At 34.5% G+C, this 10,813-nt stretch overlaps 1 protein-coding gene across 1 annotated transcript; it reads right to left on the bottom strand.

Moving 5' to 3' along the window:
- On the bottom strand, positions 1–6,687 carry LOC128558582 (uncharacterized). The gene is made up of 2 exons (XM_053548330.1): positions 6,475–6,687; positions 1–2,148 (listed from the first exon to the last, which is right to left on the bottom strand). Exons 1-2 carry the CDS (start codon positions 6,511–6,513, stop codon positions 676–678), a joined length of 1,512 nt encoding a protein of 503 aa, XP_053404305.1. The 5' UTR covers positions 6,514–6,687; the 3' UTR covers positions 1–675.
- Between the last annotated feature and the right edge of the window lie 4,126 nt (positions 6,688–10,813).

Genomic DNA, 10,813 nt, shown 5'->3' with positions numbered 1-10,813 from the left:
AGAATTTATTAAAACAATAATATTCTCGCTATAGATTCACATTATATCATACCGGTTTATCAAACTCTTTCAATATATTCAGTACTGAAAGTATATTATATATGATATGGTCGAGATGAAGCTTGTTATTAAAAGACTCGCATCATTTAATTTAAATATTTAACCTATCAAAGTTATCAGTAAATTTAGTACTCAGTCTTATTACTTTGATTACAAGGACATACCCTTAACAGTTTAACAGATTTGCACTGTTATAATGAGAATGATAAATACTGTTCAAGTTATAGCAAGACATATTTATCTCATAGATTTATGCAAGGTTATTATATGAATACTCGACCTCGTTTTCAAATAGTCTGTCGATAATATATTCGAAATGCTTGATACTGCATGTAAAGTTAATATTTTAACATCAAAATAGTAACACGAATGAGGTTTTGATATAAAGACATTGCCGGTCTTCTTAAGCACTACACATGAGTTATTCCGTTCACAAGAGCAATCTTTTTACATCGCTTTGTCACAATCTATTACAAATATACCGTTTTGTATATTCATTTGAAATACTTGATTGCAAATGCATACAATATATTGTCACTATAGCCACGAAAAAAGAAGTTCCATTGTCAGAATACGTCGTCTCTCTCACATCGCATGCTGTATCAAGAGACATGTTTATTTAGAAACAGTTAGCTTGACAACAATGTTGCCTGGGACATCCATCATTTCCATCCATGAAGGCCAACTTGAATACGACGCTAGAGTTCCGAAAAAGTGAGCGCTGGTTGGAGGTTTACTCAGCTCGTTGTATGGAAAAACAAGGTCAATAAAGTTGACTGACCAGTCGCTGTCATCATCTGGAGTCCCTTCGCTTGACTGTGCACCAAGAAGGCCGACCACTTCTGAGGAAGGTATATCGATAGTGTAAAACGAATCTTTTTTGAATACAAAATCTACCCCAACTTCAGACTTCGGAAGTGTATTGTTTTGTCCAGTAATGGGGTTGGTGAAATTCTTAATCATCTTTCCCGTTTCCGCATCACGATATGTCACGAATCCGTCTAGTTGTATACGATAGCCATTATGCTCGGGCAAGTGTTCAAGGTCAAACTGAAAGTAACCGAACATGTTAAAGAAACAAACCGATTGTTTTCCCGGGATTTCTGACCACGCTGATCCATTTGCTTTTATACTTAATGGCCATGCATCAAGAATGTTGAGAACACGATCATCGACGCTATCCGTCATCGTACGGATATTACTGGTGGTATTTACTTGTGGTATAATTATATCTGGGAGTCCGGCTTGTCGTCGTTGGTCAATAACTTTTTTAAAAACTGTCCATGACGTTTCATTCGGTACTTCCTTCTGGCTTGGTGCATACTCGTATTTTGGGTAGTACTTTTTAATCAATTGCATAATATCATCTGAAACACAGCTCAGTCCCTCATTACATTTCCAAGCCATCGTTGTATAATACAAACAACCTGGTTTTGTAGACATTTCCATCCAAGGCAAATATTCAGATTTCCGTATCCAGGTACCAGTAAATGGCACACTTTTATCTAAAGTGTCTCTAAGGTTGGTGTAATTTGCGAAAAATGCGAAGAGTTCGACAGAGTCATAAATTGGTCCAGCGGAGTAATTGCTATATTTGTCGGGAGACAATGGATTGGGATATTCAAGGACAATATCGGAGTTGTATATTATATATTCCTCTGATCTTTGCGAAGGTGAAGGGCTGTCGAGAATTGCATTCACGGGGTCATTGGCCACATAGAAAATTTCATTGGCTTTATTTGACCACGGGTTAATCCAAACCTGAAGAATCTGAGATGTGTTCGGTTGACGGTACACAACAAATTCTCGTGACAACGACAGGAAACTGCCATCTTGCTGACGTATCTTCCTGTTAATGTTATAACCTTCATAATTGAAGAGCTTTTGAAGATCTGAACCAGGCTGTTTTCCAAACACTGACCCATTCAAATAATTGACAATCGACTGATTGGGATCTAGGGAGCCCAAAACACGAATGAAGTTCTCCAAGTCTGTGAAAGCTGCACCGGTGAGGCTCAAAAAGCCAAAGATAACTACTAGATGTCTCAAATAAAACATAGTTGGTTGGTTTTGATATATATATTCAACCTGAAACGATATAGAGCAAAGTTAAAAGATAAAGAATTTCGTTATTATTTCAGAAAAGATAATTATTCTTGTACATTAAACCAGAATCATAATGTTTTTCAATCTTTTAACAAAAATATATTTACATTGTATTACATTTTTTGTTATTTCATAGAAGTTATTTAAAGGAGTAATGATATTGTGATACATAGCAAGCGGCATAAATCTTAAAACACAGTTGATTTATAGAATGCCTCTACATAATAAATTATAATGCAAAAGTTAATATAAGAGATTTTTTAACTAAACAATATGAAAATAACTAAACATGAGCTGTTGAAAATAAAAATATTATTACAAAACTACACAAATTAATAGAAAATATTCATAAAATAAAGTTACCTTTACGTTAAACGATGTTACGAAAGCCTTAGCTAAATTTTGATTATCATATGACCTTATTTTGTTTAAGATAAAGGAGATAACGTCTCTGGCTTTGCTAAAAGGTTTGGGACTAGTATTTATCATACAGTGAACGATCTGTTTAGCATCTGAAGTGAGAAAAATAAAATGTTCATGTAATACATTGATGAAAATCACCCTCAATTATTTTGTGGGGAGGTGGATGGGATGGTTACTCTTTCCCGCTTCCAAAGGCAATGTCTTTTTAAGTTGGAGTATCGACATCTCGCAAAGCAGCTTAAATTTATACGCATCATCTCATGAAATTATTTTGCAGCCCATACTTTACGTTGATTAGCATGTGATTTTAAGTCATTGACCTTTATCAATTGCGCAAAGCAGCCTCTCATTCATATGATGAGACGTAATAACCACATATAAACTAGCTTACTCTCTGTGATAAATCACCACATATTATTTCTAATGTATATACACTTCTCATAAATGTGTTCAGTTTCGTTCCATTGCCCTTCTTGTTCTACGTACTCAATTAGTCGAGCAGACCAGACCTCTTCTTGAATTTTTGTAAAGGTGCTCAGAGCTGCAAAAATTCCTCTACGTAAGAATCCGGTACGATGTAAGAAACAGGTAGAGTATAAGAATGTCTGTAACACGGACGGCACTTAAGGTATTTGATAAGAATTACTTTGAATCCAGATAAAAAAAATGCAGTCATAGTAAATTGCATTCATTGTTTAAGCTTTTGTGAAGGCCTCTAAACACTGTAAGGTAACTTCATGTATCAACATTTATTTTTCAAATTGTTTAACGTTTTAAAGGGTTAGATCTTGGCTTTTGGCCAAGGGATATTAGCCCATTTTGGGTGGTAATGGGGTGGGAGGTAGGGAACGTATACGTATGACTTTCACAGTATGGTCCCAATAAACAGGGACCATTGTTTATTGGAAGGTTCCAAACAATGTGTTTATTATCAAACTTTTATTTATAATTATGTAATAACTAAAACAAAAATAATATCTACTTTTGGAACTTTTTAATGCTGCCTACGTCCGTCCGTCCAGCAATTCTTATCCGGAGTATTTCTCAGCAACCTCTGGTCGGAATTTAGCCATACTTCACATCAAAAGGAGATGCGCATGTTCGGATGGGTTTTCACTGAGTTATTGCCCTTTGATTATTCAGCAGTAGTATTCTAAAGTATTCAATTATTGTCCGGAGTATATCTCAGCAATCACTGGTTGGAATTTAGCGAAACTTTATAGAAAGCTTTATTACCAAGAGGAGATGCGCATATTGTCTTTTTGTTATGGTCGGATGATTTTACACTGCGTTATTGCCCTTTGATTATTCAACAATCATGAGTATACTGCAGTACAATTATTGTCCCAGCAACTACTGATTGTAATTTAGCCATACCCAATAGAAAACTTAACTATTAAAAGGAGATCTGATGTTCCGATCGGACGATTTTTCATCAGGTTATTGCCCTTTGATTATTCAACGGTAGTATATAAATATACGATCGTTTTCAAATATAACTATCGTACAATTCTTGTCAGAGGAATTTCTCAGCAACATTCTCATCCATCAGATGTTCGTCAAAATCCCGAGACGAACCTCTGATTTATTTCTGTCGTTTATTTGGTGAGCATGCGCACTCGGAATTACTACCGGGAGAAATTTCAGCCAATCAACGTTCGCCACTATTTGGCACGCCGAATTGAAATTTCAAACAATATGTAAGCAAGGTAGTTGCTAACGATGGATAAAGGCGATATACCATGATTGCGATTAATAAAGATTTATTTCTGTTATTCGGTGTTAAGAAATTTACCTGAAGAAATAATAATATTCCTCGTAAAACGGCATCGATATGAAAGGACGCGGTCACGCTTTTCACGGACGATTTTGATTGGTTCGCTACATTTTGTCGCGAAACGACGCTGATTGGCTAAAACGTTTTACCTGTAATGTAACCAAACCACAAATATCGGCAAAATGTGCCAGAGGTTCATCCGGGGAACCACGGTAGACCTCTGGTATGCGAGAATGCTCAGCAACTGCTAGCTGGAATTTAGCCATACTTCATAGGAAGCTTTACTCCATTCTACATTCTACAATCTACATTCTACAATCTACATTCCAGATTTTATTTACTATCAAGAGGAGAGGCGCATATTTTCCTGATGTTCTAGTCGGATGATTTTTCGCTGAGCTATTTCATGTAGTTCCCTTTGATATAAAGATATAAAGTACATATTATGTTTTTCTTACTAAAGGTTATGTAGTACAAGTTAAAGCATACCAAAAGTTCCTTCTAGGGCACATCTATATAAATATATAAAATGACCATCTTGTAAAATTTTGGTTGCAATGTCTGTTTTATACTGCCAAAAAATATCAGGTAAGTATTTACGCAAGTTATTTAACATAAATTGTTAAATCCAACAACAAATTAAATCTGTTGCCTCTTTCAGTATAGTAAATATGACAATAAGAGATTGACTGTAGTATATTCATTCATGATTCTCCTTAAGCTGTAACCGGATAAGCCCAAGTAGTCTCTCTGATAGCAGACGGCTAGATGATAGTTAGTTAACTTTATGAGCTTTAGAGTATACACATTATATTTTTATATATTAAAGTGACCTGGTTTCTTTCATCTGTTCCAAAGATATCCCATCTGGCCTGGAATTTGTTACAAATAATTAGAGGGTCGCAATGGGGTTTGTTTTCACATATTAACCATGCATTTGAAGGTAACGATAATATTTGGTTGTTTACATTTAAATTTGCTGATATATGTCTATCTGGTGAATGTACATATGTTATGTTCAGGAGGAAATAAAAGAATCAATTAATCATCCTCGGGTTTAGTATTGTGTAACCCATGGATTCCACCCAATTGAGAAAGAATAGTTCAACGTCAGAGGTTATTTCTAAGGTCACAGAGTTTTATTGGCTGGCTTGTAATGACAACAGCTTTCGGTATCAGTAGCTCAGTCAAGTGTAACTTATTAAACGGTTATATTCCTTCTCAAGAGAAGGAATAATGAAACAAAGAATAATTATCTATAACATAATGGGGGAAAGTCAAATAATTTTGTTTCATCTGTATTGCATTTTCAAATTAAATTATATATAATAAGTTGCTTGAAATCCTTGACATAGAAAAATGGCTCGTTATGAAACCTGAGAATTTAAGAGAGAAATGACTTGCTATTTACCTAATCAGTTGATTGATAATCACTTAGGCCTAAAAATAATTCTTTGTTCCCGGTAACATGCTAAAAAAATTAGGGTAAGTAGGTCGGAAAAAAAGTTGGGGGGATTTTTTTATTAAGGAAGACTTTTCGGAAATTATTTTTGTGTCAAAAAATTAATACAAATAAGGGGGTTATGCCTTTAGAGCATCAGTATGTTAATTTCTAACATCACTGACCATGTTTAAAGCATAGAAAGTGCAGTTAAAATATTCTCCAAGGCCATAAAAACATTTAAGGTCGGGTCAAGAATTTAGGGTAGGTCGGGCTACTGGAAACAAACAATTTTTTACGCCTTATCTGAGACAAAATAACAACACAACATTAACAAAAACAAGTGAAATCTTGAATAGATAAAAAAGATCGTTTTTGTGAAATGCCAAACTACTTCTGCAAAGAACATAAAAGTCTTCCTGAAATCCATGTCATTTTGCTCACAAATCCATTACAGAGGGTCTCCGAACGGCCGCCATTCCAAGGTGTAGAAAGATACTTTTGAAAATACATTGATCAGTGGAAATGATCAGATGATAAAGTTTTTACTAATCAATTACTTGCCTAAACCACTTTTAAATCAGTGATATAAGATTGTGATACTTTACAGTTTGTATGGTAAAGCGTTTCGTTTCATTCCAAAAGTGAGTTTCACCTATCGTATTACCTGCTTAGTCAAGGTAAAATCCATGTATGTATGCAACATTCCTACGTCGTTTTTCGTAGATAATCGTCTGCCTTCCTATCCATAAATGCAACGAATGCGAACATATTGTAAATCTAAATATCAGCATAACATTTTGTTCCGCATGAGAAATCAATCACAGAAAATTTTCAGTCATCGATAGTGTTTAATTTATGCATGCCACCTGTATTTCTACATGTAAAACCGAACTTATTGTAGTTTATTAAATATGCCTCTGTAATTCAAATACACATATATAGTTTTGAAATGCATTCTATATGCTTAGCATCACGTTTTAATTGACATCTTTTTCATCAAGCAAATTGTCAAGCTCATATTTCACATGTATTCGGCTCCTCAGTGTGACCTGGTATTACCCAGCCAGCATTCTATATCGGCCCGATATCAAACCGACGTCGTTGTCTATTACGGCCCGATTTCGGCTGCAAATAGGTATGATGTCGGCCCGACGTCGGCAGACGTTGTCGGGCCAACATCATAATGACATCGGTCCGACATTGGCAAACGATGTTTGGCCAACATCAGAATGATATCGGACCGATATTGGCAGATCATATTGTTGTCGCGAAATAGTGTGACCCGCAGTGCTTCATCAAAGTTTTCTTCAAATATACACTTCATAAATTCTCAGAGTAATTTATTGGAGAACAGATGTGTCTCGCATCATGTGTATGATGGTTATTTGATATATGATTTTATTGATATAATATTTTTCACACAACTATACACTACATGTTTTATACAGCTACGTAAGTTTTCTGTATATTCTTAACACTATTAAAATTGTTCAATTAGAATTTTAAACATATATATATTTTCATTTTTTTGTAAATATAAATATTTCTATGGCGGCATTCTCCATAAAATAAAAATGCATCTTAATTATTACCTCCCTTTATTACATATAAAATTTTGATAAATACCGTCTACAAATTTTGTTTGAAACCTAGTTAGATTAATTCTGGCATACATCACATTTGCTTAATAAATAAGCACACATAAACACTTAGATTACTTTTTCACGTTTATCAATAATATTTTGAAAAATATAGCTATATTAGAGAATCCAATATAGGCCCGATGTCAATCCGACTTACGAAATAGTTACACTGATTGATGTCGATCTACCGATTTCAATAGTTTGCGGCAGTTCAACGGTCCGATCTCGGCGAAATATGATCATTTTGTGTCGATTCGCCGTAAAACCTAACTCACTCACTCACAACGGCCCGACGTCGGCCCTACATCGGCACATTTTGCCGACATTCCGACATTGTACCTATATCGGGCCGATATAGTCATGCTGGCTGGGAAGACCTTCCTGGTGTGACGATATAAATAAACTAAAATAGAATTGATTAAGACTTGTATAAAATGTTAACATAAACATTGACTTTTTATTTGAATACTGGCCTAACTATAGTAAAGGAACCAGCGTGGGAACCAGCTGGTCGCGTAATGGCGGACAGGTTTTTGAACACTAATTTTTCACTTGACATGGCCACAGAGGTCCAAATTAAAGCTGGTTTCTGTTTAAATTTCATTGTGGATGTATTTTTGACATTTTGGTAAGCAAATGTGACAAGAGAAATCTCTCTTAAAAGATAATGAACCCTACTTTTCTTTTCATTTTATATCAGTTTTATAATAACTCTTTAAAATGAGTTAAGTATTTGTTCTCTGAAATGGGTCTAGCTATGCTTGGTAGCTCTTAAAAAAGTCAATTTTATATAGAATATATAGGGAATACTATTTACTGGTGTGTGACGTACATCCCAGTGCTGTACATCATGGCTGGTAATTAATTTCAACACGTCTTTAAAGCATATCAAGGTCTACCCGATAACCCAGATAACAGACATGCGTTGGCCCAACGTTGGGCCAACTGCAGACTCTTCGTCCAACGTTGGCCCAACGTGATCGGATTTTAACAAATAGTGATTGTTTTAAGAATTCCCCCTAGAAGCCAGACATAGGTAGTTTATATAGGTGCTATACCTATAGATTGTCTTTGGACTGAGTACAGAAATCGCAAATGTCGTACAGCCATGTTGAATTACCTACAGATTAAGAACATCCGAAAATATTTAACAAAAGCAGACACTGAAATTTTAGTTTTGTCTCTAGTTATTTCACATCCGGATTACTGCAATATCATACTGTATGGTATAGCTAACGGTGAGGTGAGTAAGACACAACGTAACAAAAACATGTGCGCAAAACTTGTCCTTAACAGGTGGAAATTTGACAATCCAAACAAGCATTGTACGACTTACATTGGTTGCCATTGAGTTTAAGATACTTTCTTTCATGTACAGCTGTCAAAATAGCAGAGCACCTACGTATTTAACAGCATTTTTACAGAGTATGTTCCTAGAAGACAATGTTTGAGATCGTCAGAAAATTCTAAATCTCGTTATGCTATTGGTCCAAAACTATGGAATGAACTGCCGTTAGAACTACGCAAAAGTAAATCACTTCATACATTAAAAATACTTAAGAAACTTCAAGGCATTGTTTTAAATATTTTAATAATTGTTTTATATGCGATGATAGCAGGTGATAGTTTTTAAATTTTTGTAAAAGTTTTTACATTTCAACATTTACATTTTCCAGGATTGTTAAATTAAATGTACTTGCTGGTACAGGCTCTATGGGTAGGTTAGTGTGAAGTATTTCTTAAAAAAAGATAAGTGATGGCACCATTAACCAAGGGACTTAAACCTCTATATGCAGCACGTCTGGGCGTACCATGTAAGGCTTTAAGCACTGGTATTCGGCAATAGGAGTAAAATGGCCACAGGGGCGGGGGGAGGTGCAGGGTGTGGTCATGACTGTTTGTTTAAATAAAATTATTATTATTATTATTATTATTATTAATATTAATATGTACTACGCCATTGAATAGGTCATTGTATAGAAATAGGCGTTTAATCAAATTAATTATTTTCAGTTTCAGCTTCACTGGTGATAGAATATCACCATCGCTAATGATATGAATTAAACATGATAAAACAAATAAAATCCATGTATTTCCAAATACAGACACACCAAAGTTATTATATTAAATGTGTTATACAGCCACACGTCGATCACATGGAAAAGGACCCATTTCAAAGCAAACTGAGAAGTATTTATATGTTTGTTACCAAATCGATTAACGTATATGATTTTGTAGAATCTTGATGACATGGTATTGACAATAATCTTTTAGAGGTCTGTGTCCGATTGATCAGCATTGTATCGAATTCTGTTCAGCAAAACAGAAAATAAATACTTGTAATATTAGATCTAAAGTAAAACGTCTTGCTTATATCAAAAGTATACGAATATTATGATATTTGTACAGAAGAGCGCCATTTATCCTTAAACGAGATGAAAAAATCACAAAAAATCTGTTTGAAGTAAAACGCAACGTAATTTCGCTTTCAAGTAACAGATATATGCATGTGTATTATTGTTGAATTCCATATTCGACGTCATCATCGTCAACGTTTTTTTCTTCTATATTTGTAACGTACTGAAAATGATTGCTTCAAAATTACATTTTTTCCGTTTTTACGTTTTATGGAAATGCCTGCCCCGACTTGTTTTACAGGATTGCCGACGCGTTCTATTGTTTTACATCTCTAATTGAATTAAGTATGCACTGATTTCACACAAATATTTCAAAATTATGTACAAGATAAAGTTAGTCTTTTCCCTTGGTAGACCTTTCCCAGTGATAATAATGCCATCACATTATCAAATCAAATTACAGCCTGTATTTTTCTGCATTTATCTTAACAGGGAGCTAATGTCGGCTCGTAATTACTCATTTAAGATCAATTTGTTCAATTTCTTCCTAAGAATCGCGAGAAAGTTGCGCCTAACGTATATACAAAGCGGTGATAATGCTTCTCAATCTAAACAATTAAGGAGCCTAATAGTTTTCTAATGACATTAAGCGAAACTAAGATGAAAATGATTCACACTTGAGCAACAAGATCCCACAGATTTTATTTTTTATAAGACCCGTATCAATATATATTTCAGAAGCGACAGACGTAGGTTTTCAAAGGAAAAATTTCATTACTTTACGTTCGTTTATCTACCATATATTGCTATTAGCTTAAAATATTTGATGTGCCACTACTTGTTTCATTTGAAACTTTGGAAGATAAACAATGATTTCTGCAAATCATTAAAGATATACTCTGCTCATATTGCACCAAAATATTTTATCATTAGATATGAACTCTAAATGTAGCAAATCTTGATCAAAGGCATTTAACTTGGCTTAATAATATAAAACCTAAAT

This window comes from Mercenaria mercenaria, chromosome 7 (genome assembly GCF_021730395.1).
Source record: "Mercenaria mercenaria strain notata chromosome 7, MADL_Memer_1, whole genome shotgun sequence".
NCBI lineage: Eukaryota > Metazoa > Mollusca > Bivalvia > Venerida > Veneridae > Mercenaria > Mercenaria mercenaria.
This window is presented reverse-complemented; position numbering and strand designations above follow the sequence as displayed.